The sequence below is a fragment of the Molossus molossus genome, unplaced genomic scaffold, assembly GCF_014108415.1.
Source record: "Molossus molossus isolate mMolMol1 unplaced genomic scaffold, mMolMol1.p scaffold_m16_p_2, whole genome shotgun sequence".
NCBI classification, from domain to species: Eukaryota; Metazoa; Chordata; class Mammalia; order Chiroptera; family Molossidae; genus Molossus; species Molossus molossus.
Genome location: NW_023425355.1, coordinates 90,968,062 through 90,992,773, shown reverse-complemented (window position 1 = coordinate 90,992,773; position 24,712 = coordinate 90,968,062). Strand labels below are relative to the sequence as shown.

At 43.9% G+C, this 24,712-nt stretch overlaps 1 protein-coding gene across 2 annotated transcripts in view; it reads left to right on the top strand.

Annotated features, from left to right (window-relative positions):
- Nucleotides 1-24,355, top strand: part of TKTL1 (transketolase like 1) — a 30,355-nt gene extending 6,000 nt beyond the window's left edge. For both annotated transcript variants that reach the window (XM_036271317.1, XM_036271318.1), the window contains exons 3-13: nt 3,987-4,084; nt 5,080-5,271; nt 5,352-5,479; nt 6,966-7,159; nt 13,126-13,290; nt 15,775-15,931; nt 18,049-18,179; nt 20,237-20,320; nt 22,593-22,689; nt 22,821-22,940; nt 24,183-24,355. In XM_036271317.1, the coding sequence (XP_036127210.1) occupies nt 3,987-4,084; nt 5,080-5,271; nt 5,352-5,479; nt 6,966-7,159; nt 13,126-13,290; nt 15,775-15,931; nt 18,049-18,179; nt 20,237-20,320; nt 22,593-22,689; nt 22,821-22,940; nt 24,183-24,355 (1,539 nt within the window). The remainder of the gene's footprint in view (nt 1-3,986; nt 4,085-5,079; nt 5,272-5,351; nt 5,480-6,965; nt 7,160-13,125; nt 13,291-15,774; nt 15,932-18,048; nt 18,180-20,236; nt 20,321-22,592; nt 22,690-22,820; nt 22,941-24,182) is intronic.
- Nucleotides 24,356-24,712: the final 357 nt, after the last annotated feature.

The following is a 24,712-nucleotide window of genomic DNA, read 5'->3' as shown; positions in this document are numbered from 1 at the left end:
CAAAGTCAGACGAATGGATAAAAAAGCTGTGGTACATATACACAATGGAGTACTATGCAGCTGTAAAAAAGAAAGACCTCTTATCCTTTGAGACTACATGGAGGGACCTGGAAAGTATCATCCTAAGTGAAACAAGCCAAACAGAGAAAGACAAGTATCATATGATCTCACTTATTTGTGGAATGTAATAAACATAACAGTCTGAGGAATGTGGTAGTCCCAGAGACGTGGATGTGGGGTACAGACTGACAATCCCCAGAAGAGGGGATGGTGGGGGAGAGATAAACCACAGAACTTATATGCATGTATGCATGAACAGTGGACATGGACAACAAACTGGGGACAGGGCAGGGAGGGAGGGGAAGGGGGGGAATCAGTAGGGGGAAAAGGAGAAACATCTGTAACACAAATTAATTAATAAACTCACACTTCTGATTAAAAAAAAAAAAAAGTCAGAATACAGGCTTCGTTGAGGTACCTGGGGTTGTGGTTATGACTCTGTCTTTGTGACTGAAATATAATCTCAAATGAGGTTTGGCAAAAGATAAATAAAATGCATGAGTGTGTGTAGGAAGATAGAGATGAAGCGAAAGTGGTCCATTAGTAATAGTTGATGAATCAAGGTGAAGAGAATATGGGACATGATTGTACTATTCTTAAAAATTTCCACCCTGACCGGTTTGGCTCAGCAGTTAGAGCATCAGCCTGCGAACCAAAGAGTCTCGGGTTCAATTCTGGTCAGGGGCATGTACCTCAGTTGCAGTTCAGTTCCCAGCCCTGGTCAGGGTTGTGCGGGAGGCAACTAGTCCATGTCTCTCTCTCACATTGATGTTTCTCTCTCCCTCCCTCCCACTTAATCTGAAGTTGAATGGATAAATATCCTTGGGTGAGGATTTTAAAAAAAGGGAGGGGGCCCTGGCCGGTTTGGCTCAGCGGTTAGAGCATCGACCTGCGGTCCAGAGAGACCCGGGTTCGGTTCCCGCTAAGGGCATGTGCCTCGGTTGCAGTTTGTCCCCGGCCCTGGTTGGTCATGTGGGTGGCAGCCGCTCGATGTGTCCCTTTCACATCGATGTTTCTCTCTCTCCCTCTCTTCCTCTCTCTCCCTCATACTCTGTCTGAACAGAAAATGGAAAAATGTCCTCGGGTGAGGATTAAAAAAAAAAAAAAAAAAAAAAAGGAGGGGGGAATCAGTGGGGGGAAAAGGAGAAACATCTGTAACAAAAATTAATAAAATAAAAAAAACCTTTCCCATAAGCTTGAATTTTCTTTACAATAAAAATCAAATAAATATAAGTGTACAAAAACAGTATGAGTGTTTAGATCTCTGGTTTAGAAAAAGGAAAAGGTGCCTAGACTGTCCCAGATCCACTGCTATCCTATCAAATAATCGGAGATATTGGCCTTAGAGGGATAAAGAGGCTTTCTGGCATGGAATAGCAGGCTGGGCACTGTTCATTTGCTAGAATTTGTGTTCATCAGATTTAATCAGCAGATAAAATTGGAGGAAAGGAGAAAACACACAGAAGCGTGGTCCATCTGGGCTTTGGCTGGGAATGGAGTAAATAGACTCCACTACAGGCAGAGGAACCAGAGGGTCTTCACCATCAGTTCTCCTGGGATGCAAGTGTCTAATGCAGATGAGTACATTAGAAGGCCCACTGCTAAACCCTGGCAATGTAGCTCACTGAGGTGCTTGGACTTTCTTAGAGCCCTCTGGCTTGGGATCATGGCTTATGATGGCCCTATGCCCCCACCCAGGCCTTTGTTTTTGTTTTAATCTCTTTTGTTTTCTTTAGGCAGGCAGGCCTGGCAAAGTAACCAAAAGGCCTTTCTGTAAACTGTTCTTGATATATACTATATGCTGGAACAAAGATGAGAACATGGAAGAGAAGCCTTTCTTTTCTGGATGTCTATAGCACCTTGTACACATCTTTATTCTAGCTCTTAGCTCCACTCACTTGTGAGTGTCTCCCTCCACAGTATAAGAGTTCATGGAAAAGAGAAGGGAACCCATGTGGGGGCACTTCCACCATGCCAGCATTGTTAGTGCCCCACCAGTCTTCTCAGTCAATCCTACAGCCTCCTGCCGCTTGAGGAGGGCTCTCATCTCCACCGTATCTACAAAGTACAGCTTGAGGAGGTGGTTTCACTTGCCCCCTTTTTAAAGCCAGGGAGAAGCAGAGTTGGTCTGACTGCAGAGCCCAGGCTGGGTCCAAGGGCATGCAAGGCAACTGGTAGCCAGAGCTTGTTATAGGAGTAAGATGTAGGAGCCATGGGGAAAAGGATGGAGCTAGAGGCGACATCAGGAGAGATTTCAGTTGGGACAGTTCTGTGGGGATAGAGATGAAAAGTGGAGGGGCATCTCTGGGGTCACAGAGCACATGGAGAAAGCTAGGGAAGGTCAGGAGCCCTGGGAGGAGCAGAGGAGTAGGGTGGAACAGGAAGGGAGAGGGATCTGAGAATAGCAAATATCCATCCATGGTAGTGACAACACACACGAACTTCTGCTTGGTTAGAGCTCACATTTGACTGGAGAAGGGAGCAGACAAGAAACAAACCTGTAAATAGAGAGCTAGCATGTCAGATGGGGCTGAGCATCCTGGATCCAAGGGAAGTGGAGGGGTAGGGGTTACTAGTTGATTTGTTTTTTATCCTCACCCGAGGACATTGTTCCATTTTTTGTTCAGGTAGAGTGGAAGGGAGAGAGAGGAACAGAGAGAGAGAGAAACATCAACGTGAAAGGGACACATCGAGTGGCTACCACCCACACGACCAACCAGGGCCAGGGACAAACTGCAACCGAGGTACGCGCCCTTAGCGGGAACCGAACCCGGGTCTCTTGGGACCACAGGCTGATGCTCTAACCGCTGAGCCAAACTGGCCAGGGCTTGGGGTTACTAGTTGAAAGAGATGGTCCAAGAAGGCCTTGATGCTGACATTTGAGCAGAATTTTGGAAGAGGTGAGGGAGTGAGCTGTTCACCTCTTTAGGCATGAGTACTGAGCACTTGGGGAAGAGGGAGTTGAAAGTGTTAACACCCTGATGCAGGCATGTGCCCATCAGGGGAAGCAAGGAGGCCAGGCCACTGAGAGTGGTAGGAGGAAGAATAGGAGGTGAAGAGGGTCATTGTGGATAGGCCAGTGCAAGAACTTGGGCTCTGCTTGGCACAAGATGGCAAGACCTTGGTCAGTTCTTGGCAGAGAGTAATGAGCAGGCGTAGGTTTTAACAGGCTCCCCATGGTAGCTATGTTGAGAACGGCTATGGAGGAGCAGGGAGGCCACTGCAGTGATGGGGAGAGATGATGGTGGCCAGGCCAAGATGGTGGCAATGGGAGGATAAAGCATGTCTTAAGAATCCATATTCGCCCTGGCCGGTTTGGCTCAGTGGTTAAAGCGTTGGCCTGTGGTCCAGAGAGGCCCGGGTTCGGTTCCCACTAAGGGTACATACCTTGTGTGCAGTTTGTCCCCAGCCCTGGTTGGGTCATGTGGGAGGCAGCCACTCAATGTGTCCCTTTCATGTCAGTCAGTCTCTCTCTCACTCTCACTCTCTCTTTCTCTTTCTCTTCCTCTCTCTCCCTCCCACTATGTCTGAACAAAAAACCTTATGATTCTCCAAAAAGATTGAACATTTGGTTTGTGCATGGGTAGATAAAAGGCCTTGTGAAATGGCAAGGTTCATGCTTAGATTTTCTGCTTTACTCTTGGGCTCTGTTTAGCCTGCCATATGGAGGAAAAGCCTCCCTCTATGTTCCCAAAGCTGCAGGCATCCTTGCCACGTTGCATTGATTACCTATGGTTCCCCTCTGTTTGTGATCTGAGACTTGGGGTACATGTGGATGTAGTGAATAGGAAGTCACCCAACAGGGTGGGAGGGGGCCGTTTTAAGGAGCAACCTATACTCAGTGCCAGAAATTGGCCTAATACTCAACTTATTGATACCTGTGTCCTGCAGGTGCACCTAGATTCATTTGGTCCCTTCTCTTACAGCGACTGGCATTTGTTGGTATGGCAATCGGATGGTTCGGTCCAGGATTGGGGGCTGCATGTGGGATGGCATATACTGGCAAGTACTTTGACAATGCCAGGTAAGGTGCTTACCCAGAAACCACTTAACTGTCCCCATACCACCCCAGGCACTTTGACTTTATTTATGGCTTATTAGTTTGGGAAGACAGTAATTATTTTGGAAGTTTAGGTTACCAATGTTCATGCAGTATAGAAATAATGTTTCTGGAAACTGTTCTGGCATCTCTGGTTGGGCTTTAGGTGCTGCCTGCAGTACTGAAACCAATTTCTTAGGACTCTAATCTTGCTTAGGAAAGACATCTTTCTGTTTTCCATGTCTCAGTGAGCTTTATTAGAGAGTGAACAGATGGCACATTTACCTTTGCATTGGGGACCCCTAAATATTAATAATCAAAGGTTTATTTTTTCTGCGTCGTCCACTGCTCAGGCAGCTTCCCTACTTCATTTCCCATAAGTCTGTTGACATTTTTTATCTCTCATTATTGCCTCTATTAGTCCCTATCCTGCCGTTAATCACTTTTTTAAATTACAGCATTTTGGGGGGGTCTGGCTTGTTTCATTGATATAAATGTTTCATGTTTCTCCTGCAGAGGAGTTTACCATTTTAGAACAGAACATATGTTCCTGAGGTAGAATGTTTTGATTATGATTATTGTAAATGAATTTGTAGGATCACAAGTAGAAGCCGGCAGTCCTTAAAATGGAGCTTGCCAAAAAACTATATGTAAATGTTTGGGTGTTTAGGGAGCTGCTTTCTTCTCACCCCCTCTTGTTTGTTGAGCCCAGGGAAGTGGCAGAAGAACCTAGAAATAGCCTTTACAGCTAGAATGAGAAAATTAGTCAAAGGCGAAGCCCATCTCATGAGGCCCAAGCTTTTAAAGCTGTATTTCCTCAGATGTTGAGTTTGAACAGGGTGGACATCAAGTCTTAGGAATTTGATGATCTGAAGCATCTGCCTCAGTCTGTTCCTTTGTTTCTCTCCATGAAATATATTTGCTTGAGTGGCCCTGAAGAGACCCAAGCAGAATCCTAAACTTCTTCTGGCTTGCCCCAGCTATCGGGTGTTCTGCCTCTTGGGAGATGGCGAGTCTTGGGAAGGCTCCGTCTGGGAGGCATTGGCCTTTGGTTCTCACTACAATCTGGATAATCTCATGGCCATCTTCGATGTGAACCGCCTGGGCCACAGTGGCGTCTTGCCCATCGAGCACTGCATAGACATCTATCAGAAGCGCTGCGAAGCCTTTGGGTAACTGTCCTGTTTTATGTCTCCTCTTTCTGCCCATCCCTCATTTCACCTTATAACCTAGCTTCCTCCTTGTTTGACAGGTGGAATACTTACGTGGTAGATGGCCGTGACGTTGAGGCACTGTGCGAGGTGTTCTGGCAAGCAACTCAAGTGAAGAACAAGCCCACTGCTATAATTGCCAAGACCTTCAAGGGCCGAGGCACTCCAAGTAAAGAAGTGTTTCTTTTCTTTTTTCTTTTTTTTTATCCTCACCCGAGGACATTTTTCCATTTTTTGTACAGATAGAGTGGGAGGGAGAGAGAGAGAGAAACATCGACGTGAAAGAGACACATTGAGTGGCTGCCACCCGCACGACCAACCAGGGCCGGGGACAAACTGCAACCAAGGTACATGCCCTTAGCGGAAACCGAACCCGGGTCTCTCCAGACCGCAGGCCAACGCTCTAACCGCTGAGCCAAACCGGCCAGGGCAAGAAGTGTTTCTTTTCTACTTGGGGTTATTTCTGTGCAGGAGACTCAGGCTGGCCAGGCAGACAACCAACTTAGTGCACAATGACTGTGCCTGAAATATGTGCTGGAGACTGTTGCTCTCCTTAACTTTTATAAACGGTGTGTCTGGTTAGGGTGGGAAGGGAAGCCCAGACCCCCAGCAGGTGAGCAGTGGTTTTCTGCCTACATGAGAGAGTGGCTAGGAGGGATAGTCTATCAGTTAGAGGACTGGCAGGGAACGATCTCCATAGGAATGTGTGAGAAGGTTCTGCTATGTGCATGAGCAGATATATAAATAAGGGTATACACACACACATGCATGCTTGCCTGTGCCCACACCATCAGGGAAAACACAGGCAACTAGTAAAGTGGTGCCTCTAGGAAAGGTAGTTATGTAACTGAGGGCCTGGGGAAGGAAGAGGTTTTGAAAATCTTAACTTCTTGCAAATTTCAAAGCTGACACCTGAAGTTGTTCATCTCAAGTATAAAAATAGTTGTAAAGGGTGTGATTTCTGGTGTGTTTTAATATCAAAATTTTAGAATAAAACTGTTCTGTGATGCCTCCCCAAAATAACAGTCTTACTCTGGTATCCTCAGTTCAGGAAATGACCACCTGACCGATTTGCTTCTGGCAGAAACCTGGGTTATCCTCCTTGCCTCTGCCTCTCCCTTATATGCCCCCTCCATGTATACCCAGTCCCCCATCGACTCTGATTTTTGTCCCTAAAGTGTATCTCACATCTGTTCACTTCTCTCCATCTCTCCCACCCAGGCCCCTGCCATCTCTCCCTAACTGCTATCTCCACAAGCCAGTCCCTACAGGGCTACTGTGGTGATCTTGCTATAACACAGGTCTGATCAGTCACCTTCCCCGCTCCAACCCTTCAGCAGTTTCCCATATTGCTTTGGACAAAACTCAAAAGTCCTTATATGCATGGGATCCTCCATGGGATCCTGTCTCTCCAACCTCATCTCCCTCACTCTCCCCTCCGTCCACCAGCACATGGACCAGTGGCCCCCCTCAAGAGCCTCTGGGGCCTTTGTCCAGGCTGTTCTTTGGGAGTGCGATATCATCTCAGGCTGTGCCAGATTTTTACTCCTGTGAGTCCTTGGCTGACATCTTTTCTATCAGGATGTCTTTCAGATGACCTAACAGATGTTTTTAAATATTTACAGAATGAATATCTTTTATTCCTTTGGTTGCAGGCGTTGAGGATGCAGAAAATTGGCATGGAAAGCCAATGCCAACAGAAAGAGCAGATGCAATTATCAAACTAATTGAGAGCCAGATAGAGACCAACAGGCAGCTTGAACCAAAAGCCCCTATTGAAGACTGTCCTGAAATCAACATCACGGACATAGAGATGACCTCTCTGCCTGATTACAAAGTCGGTGACCTGGTAAGCAAACTGCTTTGTTCTCTGCTTTTCTAAATCCACAGGACTCTATTTACTCTGATATCCATGGATGAACCAATTATTAGATGGTGTGACATTTAAAGGTTATAAGCAATAAAGGTGGGTTTACCTTCTTTTTTTACTGTCTCTGATATTCATTCTTTGATTTCAAACTTAACTTACATCTGAATTTTCTTCTCAGTTGTTTACTACTTATTAGTGCCCAGCGTTGGGTGGCTTTGCTTGCTTCCTAAATTCAGTTTGTGGTTTTATGCAGCCTACTGTGCATAAAACAATTCTGTGTCTGCTCTAATGATGGGGCCCAGGCTGGGCTGATTTTTTGAACTTCCTGGATTACACAAGGAAGCAAGCCAGTTAAAAAGACCAATTTTTCAAAAAGGAAACAAATTAGTCATGAAACCCTAAACATAAAGCCTTTTTTTGTTTGTTCGTTAATTCTCACCTGAGGATATTTTTCCATTAATTTTTAGATAGAGTGGGAGGGAGGGCGAGAGAGAGAAAGAGAGAAAGAGAAACATCAGAGTGAGGGAGAGAGACATCCATTGGTTGCCTCCTGCACGTACCCTGACCAGGGATTGAACCTGCAACCCAGGTACAAGCCCTTGACCAGAATTAAACCCAACACCTTTCAGTCCGAGGGCCAACACTCTAACTGCTGAGCCAAACTGGCTGGCGTGCCTTTTCATTTTTTATCATCATTTTTATATCCTGCCTTCTGGGTATATTATAACAGACCCAAAATAGGTGGAATCTTCAGGACCTAAGGAAACAGGATGGCAAGCCTGGAAGGAAGAAAATATTTTTTGACCTTTATTTTCCTTATTTGTTTGGGGACATTCTGAGTGTTGCTTATGTTTTCCTGTCCTGGTAATATGGGTTAAACTTGTAATAGGGTTAAAAATTAATTGACTACTTAAGAAATTAGAAAATAGATGAAAAATCAGAAAAAAGGAGTTAATGAGGAAAAAGTGCACATTAACAAAGGGTACTTTAACAGCATGTGTTAATCACTTCAGACCCTTCGAACTAGCAGTGCAACTCAGGAATTCGTCCTACAGAAATATCTGTGCAAGTGTGCAGATATGTCTGCCAGAATGAACGTTGATTGTACCATTTGTTATAATTATAAAATTGGAAATGACCCAGCAAAAAGCTCACCCAAATTATCATTACTGTTTTTCAAGTTTCAAAGCAGCATAAAGTTTAATTCTATTTTGGGGTAGAAAATCTTAAAAGGGGGCATCATATATTATTAAAGGTCATTGAAAAGTATATTTACAAACATGATCAGATTGAACTGTTTTTCTCTGGAAGGTGGAATTATGGGAACTTTTCATTTTTCAAAAGAAGTGTGTATATTTTATGAAGAAGAAAAAATTAAGGAAGCAGGCCAGTTCATAAAAATTAATGAATTAAACAACAAGTTGCATTAATACACAAATATAAGAGTTGACTCTCTGAATTAATAATACAGTAGACAACACAATAGCTAGGTCTACTTAAAGACAAAAAACATAAATGTAGCCCTGGCGGTTTTGCTCAGCTGTTAGAGCGTTGGCCTGCAGTCCACAGAGACCTGGGTTCGGTTCCCACTAAGGGCACGTACCTCAGTTGCAGTTTGTCCCCAGCCCTGGTTGGGTCATGAGGGTGGCAACCACTCGATGTGTCCCTTTCACATCAATGTTTCTCTCTCTCTCTCTCTCTCTCTCTCTCTCTCTCTCTCTCTCTTCCTCTCTATCCCTCCCATTCTATCTGAACAAAAAATGGAAAAAATGTCCTTGCGTGAGGATGAAAAAACAAAAACAAAAACATAAATGTAACCCAGCCAATGTGGCTTAGTGGTTGAGTGTCAACCCATGCACCGAGAGGTTGCCAGTTCGATTCCCGGTCAGGGCACATGCCCAGGTTGTGGGCCAAATCCCTAGTGGGGGGCATACAGGAGGTGGCCAGTCAATGTTCTCTTTCATCAATGTTTCTATCTCTCCCTCTCCCTTCCTCTCTCTTTAAAAATCAATAAAGAAAAAAAAATTTTTTAACCCATAAATGTATAAAATTAGTCTTTAGAGGAGATAACCATAGATGCAGAAAACATTCAGAAAAATTATGATAAAACTATACAACTCTATGGTAATTGATAGGAACACCTGTAAAAAAATGGACCATTATTTTAGGAATACATAAAATACCATAATTGACTTTAAAAGATACAAAACACTTAAGTAGATCAACAGCCATAGGAAAAATTTAGAAAACTGTCCAAAAGTAATACCTTCAAATTGCCATTCAGCGCACCAAGTTAAGACTTATTTTTAACCTTCAAGGAATGAGTAAGTCCTAGACTATTTCAAACCTTCTCAAATATGGGGAAAGACCAATGCATCATTCCAATTCACTTATGAAGCCAAAATGTGACAGAGCTAGCCTAGTGTGGCTCAGTTGGTTGAGCGCCATCTGTGCATCAAAGAGGTCACCAGTTTGATTCCTGGTCAGGGCACTTGCCCAGGTTGTGGGTTTGATCCTTGGTCGGGGTGCATGCAGGAGGCAACCAATCTATGTTTCTCTCTCTCATCAATGTTTCTCTCTCAAATCAATAAAAACATTTTTTTAATGTGACAAGGCTAGACCAAAGGAAAAACTATACAGACCAACCTCATGTATGACTATCAATGTAAAAATTCTAATAAAACAGTCACCAATCTCAACTCCATTAATACATTAAAAGAAGTATGTGCAAATTAGTAATGTGGTGATTCATCAGTATTGGGGAGGGGGAAATTTTCATTTTGATGCATGGGAAACAAAAGCAGTTTATAAAATTTAAGTTTTGTTTTTTTTTTTCCTTTATCGATTTTAGAGAGAGAGGAAGTGAGGGGGGAGAGAGAAACATCGATGAGAGAGAACATCAATTGGCCGCCTCCTGCATCCCCCCCACTGGAGATTTGGCCCACAACCTGGGCATGTGTCCTGAATCAAACCGGCGACCTCTTGGTGCATGGGTCGACGCTCAACCACTGAGCCACACCAGCCAGTTTTTGTTTCTAAAAACCCCTTAGTAAAACAAAGTAGGACTGGTGAACTACTTCAATCTTATTTTCAATCTAGATACCTTAAACCTGGAGCCCTAAGCCTGTATAATTCTGAGTTTATGATTGCATTGGCATATCAGTATTGGATTTGTAGAGGCTGGAGTTACTGATAAATTCAGATGATTGGAAAGGGACAGCGTTCATTGGAAAGCAGAGATAGTCATCATATGTTAAATGCAGGCTTTCCCACCCCCAACCCCTTTGCTCAAGAGCTCTGGGAGAAGGGAACTTGAAAACTTTTTGATGTACAAAGCAGAGCTGAAATATCTGGCTAAAAATAATTTGAAATTTAAAAAATATATGAAAAACAAGAATATCATATAGGCACAAGCGATATTCTCAAACTAAGCTTTTGTAAAAGAATCAGAAAAATTCTGAGAAATTGTGACCAAAAATTGTTAATACATGAAAATATTAACATCAGACTAATTTGTTTAATTTTAGCAAATTTTAGTCCTTCTCTTTTCCTTCCATGTTTTTATACCTAAGAATACTTGGTAAAAAAAAAAACACAAAACCTGGAGCCCTCTTTATACCTAATGGCAAAAACATTTCATTAACCTGGCAGAGAGTCAGCTCCACTCAGGAAGGGCTAGCCACTGCAGTTAAATAACAGAATAAAAGGCTCAGTCCTGACAAGAAGGCAAAGCTATCATTATTTGCAGGTGATAGAGTTGTATGTCTGGAACACTAAAGAGAATCAACCAGAAACAGTTAGAAATAAGAAAAGTTCAGTAAGCGAGCTTGTAGCAAAACTAGTATACAAGGATTAAGTTCTATCTTATCGTAACAAAATGGAGAGGTGATACCTTTAATAATGGCAATAAAAACTTAAAAAAATAGCCCTGGCCAGTTTGGCTCAGCGGTTAGAGCGTCGGCCTGCGGTCCGGAGAGACCCGGGTTCGGTTCCCACTAAGGGCATGTACTTCGGTTGCGGTTTGTCCCCGGCCCTGGTTGGTCGTGCGGGTGGCAGCCACTTGATGTGTCCCTTCACGTCGATGTTTCTTACTCTCTCTCCCTTCCTCTCTCTCCCTCCCACTCTATCTGTACAAAAAATGGAAAAATATCCTCGGGTGAGGATAAAAAAAAAAAACTTAAAAAAATAAACTTAAATATACAAATCTATATTAAGATGCTCTAAAGCTATAGCCCTTAAAAGAAACCTGTATGTTTTGTACATATGATACACTCACCAAGTATTTCTGCATAGACTGTTCCTGAAAGGCTGCTGTGGGCCCTGGCCAGGTAGCTCAGGTGATTAGAGCATCGTCTCCATACTCCAAGGTTGGGGGTTTGATCCCCGGTCAGGACACCTACAAGAAACAACCAATAAATGCATAAATAAGTGGAACAACAAAATTGATGTTTCTCTTTCTTGCTCTCTCTCTCTCTTTTCCTCTCCCTCCATCCCTCTCGTCTTTGTAAAAATCAATTTTTTTAAAAAGGTGCTGCAAAAAGTAACCCCTTACCTCTGGGGAGGGGAACTGAGTGAATGGGGGATAGGAGAGTGGAAGGAAGATGTCATCTTCACTCAATATCCTTTCATAACTTGAATTTTGTACTGTCTACATGAATTGCCTATTTAAAAAAAATATTTCTGAGTGTTTGGATGAATGACAAAGAAAATGAGGAGGCAAACCTTGTTTGTTTTTTTATAACAGTTTTATTGAGATATAACTGACTACAGTGTAAAATTCAATGGTCTTTAGCATATTGACAGAATTGTGTAGCCCTCACCACACTCAATATTATAACATTTGCATCACCCCAAAAAGTAACTCCTTACCCATTAGCAATCTGTCCATTCCTACCTAGCCCCTCGTAACCACTAATCTACTTCCTCTCTCTGTGGATTTGCCTATTTCAGACATTTCATAGAAACAGGATCATATAATATATGAACTTTTGTGTCTGCCTTATTTCACTTAGTACGATGTTCTCAGGATTCATCCATGTTGTAGCATGTACAGTTCTCTCTTTTATGGATATACTATACATTTTTGTTTATCCATTTATCTTTTGCTGAACCTTTGGGTTGTTTCTACCTTTTGGCTATTGTGAATCATGCTGCTTTGAACATTTGTATACAAGTTTTATATAGATGTAGTTTTCTCTTGGATATATACCTAGGAGTAGAATTTCTGGGTCACATGGTAATTCTATGTTTAACATTTTGAGGAAATGCCAAACCTTGTTTTTTAATAGAAAAAATATTGTAAAGATGTCAGTTCTCCCCTAAATTCGTAAATTCAATCTAATCTCAAACATATCTTAATGGAATTCTTTATTATTGGTGTCAGGATTCTAAAGTTCTACATTTTAATTTTTGCAGTGAGTGTTACCAGTTTTATAGCTGAAAAGTCATAGAGGCATTTACATTTTGGGAAATTAAAATCTTTTTTAGTCCTCATCCAAGCTTTTTTTTTTATTTTCAGAGAGAGCAGAAGGGAGAGAGGGAAAGAGAGAAAAAGCAACCAGTTGCCTCTAGTACATGCCCCTACCAGGGATTGAACTCACAACAACCTAGATATGGGCCCTGACTGGGAATCAAACTTACAACCTTTTTGATGCATAGGACTATGCACCAACCAACTGAGCCACCCAGCCAGGGCAAGGAAAATTTAAATTTTTTAATCAACAATACAAATTATTCAGAAGAACAAACTTATTTTGAGAAATGGATAACCCAGTGAGCCAAATTGGATTTAAGATTGGCTAGCAATCCATTTTTACAACCCTAGAAAAGATTATTGGTGACTCGCAAATTTCTTTTTTTTATTTGGATAGATGACAGTTTGTAATTCTACACAATTTCACCTTTCTAAAGGCATTCTGAGAAACTCTACTGTTTGACTTTTCCAGGTAGCTACTCGGAAAGCATGTGGTTTGGCTCTGGCTAAGCTGGGCCATGCAAATGATAGAGTCATTGTGCTGGACGGTGACACCAAGAACTCCACCTTCTCTGAGATATTCAAGAAGGAGCACCCTGAGCGCTTCATTGAGTGTTTTATTGCCGAGCAAAACATGGTGCGTGTGCTTGGGTCTTCTCATTGATTAACAGTAGCCCACTGGATACAGGAGGTCCTGGCCCACCTTACAGTTTTTCTTTCCATTTATAAAAGTAAAGGCACTGGAGAAAAAAAGTCTCCAGGGAAACTGGGCAGAGTCTAAGGGATAGCTTCCAGGACTGCTGGGGGAGGAGCATGGTGTACTGTCCAGCACCCTGTCCCAGTAGGCCACAACCGTCTGACCCCAGGGCTCCAAGCCCAAAGCATTCTGAGCTCCCAGTAGCTCTTTCTGCCCTGCTTACAATCAAGCAATCCTACAACCACCCAGAGGCCAGTAGGTTGAGAGAGCTACTAGAGATTGTGATTTCTCTCTCTTCACTGTAGTGCAGGACCTAACATATCCTAGATACTCAAGTGCTGTGCTAATTGCAGCCTCAAGAATGCCAGTAGAGCTATGGTCTTGGGTAAAGCTGTCTGCTTATCTGTGCTTCATCTCTCCCTGGAGAGATACTAACTTAATACAGGGAGTCTCTTTTAGGTGTGCATATCCCCCACACCCTAAAGAAAGAAAGTAGTTAATGCCAGTAAATGCCTTGACCTCTAAAGCTGTGTGCCAGAACAGACAGAGGACAATGCATATCTGTATTCACATTGTAGAGGTCAAAAACAGCACTGGCCAGAAAACTGAGCGAGCAGGTCTCACATGACCACCAGAGATACTTGATTTGGAACAAGTAATATTTACACATTTTTAATTAGTTGCCAGCTTTTAAATATCAGATTTTATATAGAATCTGGACTTCTGGATTCTCTTGAAGAATGGGAAAATCTGACAACACTGGGATGGCATTCCTGCCTCCCACCAGTCAGTTGGAGCCATTTAGATGGGCCGTGTCCCTCCCTCCCACCTGCTCATTCACTCACAGTGCTTCCCTGGCCCTGTCATTGTTGGAATTTAAGGCCCCTTGTTCAGTAAAGTAGGTCATCACAATTGTAGGAATATGTATATTTTTTCTGTGAGTTTCATTAAGCTATTTCCATTTTGAGTATAAAAAAATACAATCCATAATTTTCTGAACTGAGCCTCCTATCAAAGTTTATTCCCTAACTCACTGATGATCCCTTCAGTCACCAGTCATATACTCTGTGCCTACTAATGTGTTGTTAGAATTGGAAGAAAAGTAGTAAAGAAGCAGCCAGCAGGTAGTATCCAGTGCCATGGTGAAACAGGTGGTTAGTGGGAATGTAACTAGTGCCAATCAGGGACAGCCTCAGAAGAGGTGACATTTAAGCTGAGACTTATGTGACAAGGAGTCAGCGGTGCACATATCAGGGAGATGGCGTTCCCAGCAGAGGGCACAGCTATCTCTGTGGCAGGTTCAAATTTGAGATGTTTGGGGAGCAGGAAAAAGGGACAGTGGCAAGAAGCATTATGAATATAGAATAAAATTGGTTCAGAAAAGTCGCCAAGGGTCAGATCATATCGGACTTTTGCAGGCCACAATCTCATGCCAGTCGCCAGTAGAGGGGGCAGATGAAAAAGGGTGCCACTGAGTCCCAGGACTCAGTCCAACATCCTTGGGGGAGAAGGTGCGCACCATCCAGCAGAGGCAGGAACAGCAGCATCCAGTGGGAGAGGGGAGTTGTCCTGTGGAATGCTGCTGAGAGGTCAAATACAATGCAAATGGAGGTCAGGGGAACTCTTGCATTTGGTACCTTCAAGGTCCCTCATAGGGTTGGAAGCCTAGAAGGAGGAGGCCAGGCAGAGAGTGGGGTCAGTGTGAGATATTGTGAAGGAGAACAAAAATGAAAGGCAGTCTCTGAAGGGAGAGGACAAGGTGGAGATGGGAGGGTGAAGATGGAAGATAACAGCACATATTCCAATGGTGAGAGAACCCAAGAGAAAGGGAAAAACTGATTGAATACAGGAGGGATATGGAGGAGAGGGGATCATTGCATAGTTTGAGATGTTCTTGAGAAAGGAAGAGAAGGATGAGATTTAGCATGGCAAATGGGCCTTAGGTAGGTGCAGGGCTGCCATGACTTCTAGCATCACAGTGGACAGGCTGGTCAGGGGGCAGATGGGAGAGCCTCCATTGTTCGCCTCTTATTCTTCAGGAGATGTGAGATGAGGGCACCATGTGAGGGAGCAGGGAGAAAGGTATGCAGAGGGTTTGGGAAGAGAAGAATAGGAAGGAGACCCATGAGGACTAGGTGGGGAGGGGTGGCCATGAGTGTCCCAGGCTTTTCCTTCTTATTTGAGGAGCCAAGTCAGCACCACAATTCCTCTGGTTTCTGGCAGTGTTCAGGGGACACTGGGTTTGCCAGGCTTAGAGTTTCCCTGGGTATGTGCCTGGGGTGGGGTGAGGCAGGGGGTTGTGCAGAGCAGGGGTGTTATCCTGAGAACCATGCATTCTACACTGGGTATAAGGGGGAAAGGGATAGTTAGGGGTGATGAGGGCCATGTCCAGGGGTGTTCTGATTTGCTTTCTTGGTGTTACAGGTGAACGTAGCACTGGGATGCACCATCCGTGGTCGGACCATTGCTTTTGTTAGCACCTTCGCTGCCTTTTTGACCCGAGCATTTGATCAAATCCGGATGGGAACCATCTCTCAAACCAACATCAACCTTATTGGGTCGCACTGCGGGGTATCCGTTGGTATGAGTTCTCAATGCCATCATCTTGATATCCTTTCTACTTTACAGAGAAAGATTAGTGTCTGAAGGGTTGAATTGCCAATGTATGTAGGGTTTCATAACATTTGATTTGTAACCACTTTTTTTTTTTTTTTTTAAATCACATTGTGCTTTAAAAGTTCTAGATATTCTGAGTAACTTTTGAGTAGATCTCCTTTGATATTACAGTCGGCCCTCCTTTATTGTGGTTAATCAGTTCCAGACTCTACCGCGATAAATGAATTTCCACGAAGTAAGATTCTTTATTTATAACAGTCGTCCCTCGCCACTTCGCACTTTGACTTTCGTGACTTCACTCTATCGCAGTTTTTAGTATTTGAAAAAACCGCGATAGAGTGAAGCTGCGAAAGTCGAAGTACAAAGTGGTGAAGGACAACTGTACTGTAAAATGCCTACTCTTGCAGTCATTGAGAAAAAATGGTCTGTCCTGAGTGCCTCTTACATGTCAAGGCACATACTGGTTATGAATAAGACCACCCCAGCATCACAGAACCCCTTTCTGCTCTTAGTGTGGTCATGGGCACAGGGAAGTGAGGAGCACAGCCTGCCAGGGCTTTGTCTGGGTGGGGCACCCTGATAGGATAGAATGGGAAGTCTTGAGAATCCTGATGCAGGGGAGTGAGGCTAAGGAAGACATTACTGTCAGGGCATTAATCTGGCAGGACAACCTAGATGGAAACAATGGGAAAAGGAAAGCCAGGAAGGGGGTTGAAATACCATGTGCAGCCCTGGCCAGTTTGGCTCAGCATTAGAGCGTCGGCCTGTGGTCCAGAGAGACTCAGGTTCAGTTTCCACTGGGGGCACGTGCCTCGGTTGCAGTTTGTCCCCGGCCCTGGTTGGGTCGTGCGGGTGGCAGCCACTCAATGTGTCCCTTTCACCTCGATGTTTCTCTCTCTCTCTCCCTCTCTCTCCCTCATGCTCTGAACAAAAAAAAAAAAGGAAAAATGTCCTCAGGTGAGGATAAAAAAAAAAAAAAGAAGAAAAACCATGTGCAACCCTGGCTGGTTTTGCTATCTCTGGGACTCCCTGGAAGAACTAGACTGATTAAGAAGTCTCTGGATGGGCCAGATCCAGGGGAAGAGAGCAGAGTGAGAAGAGAGGAGGACTCACAGCATTTCATGGCTGACCTGGGCAGAGGGCCTGGATAGGGATTTGGATTGGGGGTCTTTGCCTGGGATTGGGTACAGTGAAAGTTTCAAAATAAGTCAGCTAGGTGGATACATGGCTCTAGGTCCAACCCAGAAGAGCTGGGGGTTCTGAGATTAGTCTGTTATCCCAGGCAAGGCAGTGTATACAATAACAGCCCCCTTCCTAGCTAAAAGAGGTAGACTACTTTGTTATACATTGGGCTTTCTCTTTCCACAGCATTTCTGGCCAGAAACACTGTTCCCTAACAAGCCCTAAGGTCCCCTTAGCTACAATAGCACCCAAGGGTACCACTTGAAGGCCTTAAGAAGTGCATAAAATCACTTCAATCTAAAAACCACAGTCTCTTGATGGAGAAGATGGAAGAGCAGAGAAGGAAGGATAGAGCCTGAGAGGACCCTTGTAAGCAAAAGGGAACAGAGACAGAAACTTGAGGCTGACTTAGCACCTGTGCTCAAGGAGAAGTGTCAAGTCACCTTGGACAGGAGTAGCAGGGCCCAGTGACCAAGTGCCAGAGGTTGGCAGGGGTCAGGGGCAAGAAAAGACCACTGGTTTGAATATCTGGAAGGTCAGTTAGCTAAACCTGAGGTGTCACAATAATGTCTCGAGGGAAGTAGATGTGTGACAGCTCATTATAAGGCATTATACTGACATAAGAATTGGACAGTTTTGTAGGGCTCTGCTACAGTTGTGCTCTCCCCCACCCCCTCCTCAGTGTCCATAAGAGCTGTGTTTATCTATTTTATTTATATTATTTTTTGGTACATGCCCCTAGCAGGAACCGAACCCAGGACTCTCTGGTCTACAGGCCAACGCTCCAACCACTGAGCCAAACCAGCCAGGGCAGAGCTGTGTTTATCTAGCAGAGGAGAGGGTCCTAGCTTCTTGATCTTGCTCATGTTTTTGTTGGGCTGTGTTTTTGTTTTTTTTCAGGTGAAGATGGCCCCTCCCAAATGGCCCTGGAGGATTTGGCCATGTTCCGAGCAATTCCCAACTGCACCATTTTTTATCCAAGTGATGCAGTCTCTACAGAGCATGCTGTGTTCCTGGCGGCCAATACCAAGGTATTTTTAGGGAACACTGGTTCAAACAGGAAATGCTTCTGAGCTCTGCTACTGGTTTGGTACTAACGGTTGGATTTTTTCCTTTTTCTTTTGTCAGCATAAAGGTAATACATATTCATTATAGAAAATTTGGTTGTAGGATTCCTTTTAAAAATAGAACCATTACCCGTCCAGCCAGTGTGGCTAAGTGGTTGAGCATCGACCCATGCACTAAGAGGTCGCCAGTTCGATTCCTGGTCAGGACACATGCCCAGGTTGTGGGCCTGATCCCCAGTGGGGGGTATGCAGGAGGTGGCCAATCGATGTTCTCTCTCATCGATGTTTCTATTTCTCTCTCCCTCTCCCTTCCTTTCTCTCTAAAATCAATAAAGGGAAAAGGAAATTACCCAATAAAGGTGATTAAGCACATAAAACATGAACACGTTCAAAGACAAACGGTGCAGAGAGATGCCGAACACCACCTGATGGCCCAGATTGGGCAGGGGTCTGAGGCAGGGAGCTTTTGGCAGAGCCAAAGGAGTGGGCTCCAGCAGTGAGCTATAAAGTGCTGGCCTTAGACACACCCTGTGCCACCATTTTGTGACATCCAGAAAGCTGCAGAGTGGCCCATGGGACTTCACTGCAGACAAATACCCGAGGGTCCCCATCCTGTCTCTGCCCTCAGAAACAGGTGCAAAAGGGCAAGAGTATGACTTCTGCCCCGCTTGCCCCTCCTGAAGTCTCATGCAAGGGTATCAGATGAACATAACCTAATTTCTGCCCAGAATTCAGCTGTAGGGGCATCTAGGGGATGTAGTCTTCACCTTTTCAATCATCTCAACTATCACCAGACTCTCCTCACCACCCACCCATGCTCCTGTATAGGTGACTCTCTGCACAGTTGGGGTAGATTGTGGAAATTCCATTCTAAGCACTTGCAGCATGTTAGAGACATGGTTCTTGGACCTTTTTATTTTCAAACCTAAGTGGGCTTACACTGTACTTATTGTTCTATACTTGCTTTTTTACTTACTATATCCTGTTAATTGTTATATGCCTGTGCATACACAGAATGATCACATATGTGCTGGAGGATTCCATTTCTAGGAAGTTCTAAAGAGGCAAAACAAAGCTGTGGTGACAGAAATCAGAACAGAGATTGCTGCTTGGGAGGGAGAGTGACAGGAGAGAGACACAAGGGAACTTTCTGGGCAAATAAATGCAATCTGGATTCAGGTGATGGTTATGTGGTGTACGTATACCTTTGTCAGAATTTGTGGAGCACTCCACTGAGGTAAATTTTACCTCAATAAAAACACTGAATAGAATTGATTTATAACATTGGAATGAATTAACAAAAGCTATGTTCCTAAATTAATATATTAGTTTATAATGTATGATTTAAATATGTATGTAAATTTAAAACTTTAGACATTTGAGCCCTGGCCGGTTTGGCTCAGCGGTTGGAGTGTCAGCCTGTGGACCAGAGAGTCCTGGGTTCAGTTCCCACTAGGGGCATGTACCAAAAAAAAAAATACTTCAGACATTTGAGTATTTATACTTCTGTTTATGTGTTCAAGTTGATAAAAATGTATTGTACATCTTCTCACTGGGAAAATATTGAGTCACTTTATAATCCTGTGTTACGGTATTTCTAAGATTGAAGCATTACAGGCTATTGTGGGAAAAATTAACTGTTTAACATTGTGTTTTGACCTTTCTACTCAACACGAGCCAGTGCTCCTGCCCAGAATTTACGTTCTGTGGTGACAGAACAGGTCGGTATGTATTTGAGAAAGCTTACTTAAATCAGTGAATGTGAAAGCATGGAGAGCTTGTCACTGAGGGTATCCACCAGGGTCCTATATAAACTTTTGCCTGGCTCAGTAATAACCTGACCAGATGATACCTGACCTTTTTGCCAGTGGTTGTAGGTGCTTATCTCTTGCTCCAAAATGTGTGCTTTGTTATAATAAAAGAAACTGTTCAGTCCCAGTTCTCCCTCCCCACCTTTTTTTTTTTTTAGGTTTATTAGTTGGAAATTGAGTTTGACTTTCTGGTTTTTGTTTATACCCTAGGGAATATGCTACATTCGGACCAGTCGACCTGAAACTGATGTTATTTACACCCCACAAGAAATTTTTGAGATTGGACAGGCGAAGGTAAGACCTTAAGTTCTCCAGTGTCCTCTAGTGTCATTTCACATGCAGGGAACTATTCTAAAGCTAGCACTAGGTAATCCCCACAGTCTAGGCTTCATCCTTTGTTTAATATGTTTTTTTTTATTGATTTTTTTAGAGAGAGAGAGAGGACCGGAGAGAGAGAGACATTGATCAGCTGTCTCCTGCACACCCCCTACTGGGGATCAGGCCCACAACTCCAGTATGTGTGCTAACTGGGAATCAACCGGGACATCTCAGTCCATGGGACGACCAGTGCTCAAGTCACTGAGCAGCACCGCTGGGCAAGGCTTCATCCTTTCTTTGTTCTAGTTTTTAAAAAATCAGTTGTGACCTTTGCCTGCTTTTCCTCCAGAAGGAACATTCTACCAACATCAGCCAGAACTGAACTTCTCTCCTTTCCAAATGGAGTCTCTCTTTGTTGGATTTTTAAAGATAAAGCAATACAACCTGAAGGCACTTGAGTTGCTTGGCTATAACTTATTACAGCCTCAAGCTAAACAAAATAATAGAACCCATTATTTCAAAGGAATAACAGATCTTTGAGGTTCTGGTTTTGCATATTCAAGGTCAGGAACAAAAGGGAATAGGAACCATCTTGCTGCTGGCCATTATGGGGCCCTGAAATGGTTTTTGCACATTGGATGTGGCCTTACCTGCAGACCTGCTGATAAAGGCTAGCATCCTGGGCACTTTCTATCTCTGGCTTTCTCACAAAAGCCCTAGAAGCATGGATTGTTAGCAGCCCTGTCTTGTAGATGAGGTTCAGAAAAGGTGAGCAGTTTTCTCAGGATTCATAGTGAGCAGCAAGAGATCATACTTCATTGGAAGGTTTTATGCCCTACTCTTATAAGCCTTTTATAAAGTCATTAATATTCTTCTTAAATATGTGAAAAACCAACAGCCACTCTTGAAGGAGCAACAGGTGACATCCTACTTGATTACTAATGGCTAGGCTGCTCCAGAATTCATAGTTGGTAGTGCTCAGAATGACTATGTCTGAGCACTGAGTGGCTTTAGTGCTGTAATAAACGGTATATTCAGAACAGTCTATGCAACTAGGTAGCTGGCCAACACTGAATGGGAAAAACTACATTATTCACTTTCAGTGTTAACTACAGGTTTTGTTCTCTATACTCCCACATTTGAACTCAAGGCCATATGTTTGCCTGTGGGGCATGAGAGGGTTCTCAATGATAATCAAAGGTCTGCAGAGCTTTCTCATATCTCTCCTTTTTCCCTCCTAATATTTGCATTGCCCTGACAAAATAAATATCCTAATGGTAAAGAATGTAAGTTAAAATGTGTATGATAACATGCATGGCATAGATAACTCAAAGGCTGGGTTTTTCAAAAGACATAGATGTGTGTGTGTGTGTGTGTGTGTGTGAAAAAGCTAGGGCATTATCACAGAGAATGGGGTGGCTTAGAAGCCCTGAATATCTGTACTGTCAGAAATGGTTCTAAAGTTAGAGGGAAACCTATACAGATGGCTGAAATGAAGACTAATTCCAGATGCCTTTGGTTGGGGAGCTTTGAAGGAAACCAAACTCTGTGAGCAAGGCCAAGGACCCCTGTTTTTTGCTTGCAGCAGAGAGAGTGGTTGAGAGCATGGGTTTGACAATACATGGGCCTGGTTGCTAGTCTCAGCCCTGGGGAAGTTTCTCCTGCTCTGAGATTCACTTTCTTTGGCTGCAGAATGGGCCCACTAATGCACAGACCTTACAGAGCACTCGGGGTCTGCAAGGTACATGGCACAGAGCATGTACCAAATGCTCCAAAACAGTCCGTTAACAGGTTCATCAGTGGAGTTCAGTCTATGTGCTCACCCCAGCAAGATGTCCAAGCAGTCCAGAGATGGTGCCTTTCCAGACCCCTCAGTGGGTATGAGTCCATGCTCTGGCTGTACATGAGTTGTAACTCACTTCCAGCCCTCTGCCTTTCAGATCTCAGTTTCATATCCACCTTTTTTGTTAAAGGGTCATTTTGTATACGTATTGTGTAAGAACTTAGTAATTCGGCACTGAAAAATCATGAGGAAAGGTAGATGAATTTGTAAAACAAATATGAAGTGGGGGTTATCAAAAAGAGAATGTCATTTTTCGGTGTGTTTATTCAGCCCATTTTTATAGTGAATTATTAAGGAATAAAATTGGTAGAATCTGGGAAGAGTGGTGTAGCAGAGTGTCTTCCACTTTGAGAAGCACTCTGAGCATAGTAACCAAGCACTTTTGTTTTGCCGGTACAATACCAGGTCATTCGCCAGAGTGTCAATGACAAGGTCACAGTTATTGGAGCTGGAGTTACTCTGCATGAAATCTTAGCAGCTGCTGATGATCTTTCCAAACAAGGTGAGTTTGTTGTTGCTAAATGTTAACATTCCAGCTGGGGAGAGGTAGGACTTGGGCTGCCTCAGGTACCCCATTGGTCTTTTTGTTCTAAGTCTGCTTCATATACCAAGCTGGTTATTGCTGTTCTCCAGATATTTCTATCCGTGTCATTGACCTGTTTACCATTAAACCCCTGGATGCTGACACCATTATCGCCAATGCAAAATGCACAGGTGGTCGAATTATCACGGTAGAGGATCACCACCCAGAAGGTATGTCTTTTTAAAGTATGCTTTGGCAGGGTGTTTTTGTTTTCCTTGACTGGAGGCGCCCCGTGCTCCTGGGCATCACCTCCAGCCAACCACTTACCCAGCAACCTTTGTCACTGCTCTTTGCAAGTCTATCAGCTTAGGAGTCTCTTGCCCACCTACACTGGCTCCTTAAGGGTGGGGCTGTGCCCATACTCATTTGTGTGTTCCCTGCACAGTGCACAGTGCCTGGTCCCTGGGTGGCTCAGTGACAGCACAAATGAGTGTCTAACTCAGCATTGTGGGCAGGGAGGGTTCATGAAGAGCTTCACAGTTGCTCTTGAGTTTTGAATGATTAATAGTTTGCCCACCCCCAAAATGGTAATAGTGCCTTGAAGGCAGAGAACACTACAAATGCAGAAAAAGTATGTGTCAGGGAAAGGGGGCTGGGCGCAATGTTTGGCCTGGGAAGTTTAAGTGGGGCAGATAAGGGAATGAGGAGTTAGGAGCTTCATGTGTTCTCGTGTCAAGGGCCCTAAGAGCACACCCTTGATCCACAGAGAGTCTCTGGAAGCAGTCCCAGTACCCTCACAGCTGAGGTTTATTACAGGAAAAGGGCACAGCTCAGAACCCCATGCTTTAAACTCCCTCCCTTCCATGAGTGGCCTGCCAAGTACTCTCTTCAGCAGTGAAAAATGCATCATTGCAGACCCAGGGAACCCACTTGAGACCCAGCGCCCTGTTTTTATTGGGGGTTGGTCGTATGAGCCCCCTGTGCTAGGCATGTTCCAAATTTCCCAACTCCCAGGGGAAAGCAGGTGCTCTGACTAAACCACCCTATTGTGCAAATAGTCCAGGCACAGGGACTACTGCTCACTGCCCAGGTACCACCTGAGGGCCAACCTTAGAAGCAGCCCTTCCAAAACTGGTCGCCTCAGGCCTGCCAGTTCTTTTCTTTACAGTTCATTTGTTGGTTTTAATCGTTTTTGGGTTCCTGACAGTTTTGAGTATCTGAGCTCCACAATCCCCTGTATCCATGGAGCCCTGAGTGAGAGCCCCTACTGTAGGTGGGGCTGGGAGCAATTGGGAAACCTGCAATGTAGAAGAACTCTTCTGGCCAGTCAGGGAATGACTGCTTTTATGAGTCAATACTAGTGAAAAATCTTTCTCCCCGGGAACCAGCAAATTCAAAGGCCTGTATGTCATGGGGCGTTAAGGCTGACTAGCCGCTTCCAGAACAGAGCCTAACATCCTTTGCTTCCCTAGGTGGCATCCGGGAGGCTGTCTGTGCATCTGTTTCCATGGAGCCTGACATCTTGGTCCATGGGCTGACAGTGCAAGGAGTGCCTCGGAGTGGAAAGTCAAATGAACTGCTGGATATGTTTGGAATTAGTGCCAGACACATTATAGTGGCCGTGAAATGTATGTTAACAAACTAAAATAGCTGTTAGCTTCTCTACATTTATGCCTGTTGACACACTATCATTTAAATCTATATACTGTTTGTTCTTTGTTCTTAAAAGCAAAACAAGTTAACTACCTTCCAGTTACGCCATAACTACATATACAAGTGTAACTCTCATCTTTAAGTAATTAAAGTGGGTTATAAGATTTTAAGTAACAGAGTAGCTAACTAAACAACCACCTAATATCAATTTTTATGATGAGACTACAGATATCTGGGCTGAGGATCAACATAGGGTAAGAGTTTCTTAAATGTGTGGATTTTCCTCCTAAGTAAAAATGTGAACTGTAGACTGCAACTGCCTGGGTTGTGCAGCACTATAGCACCATGC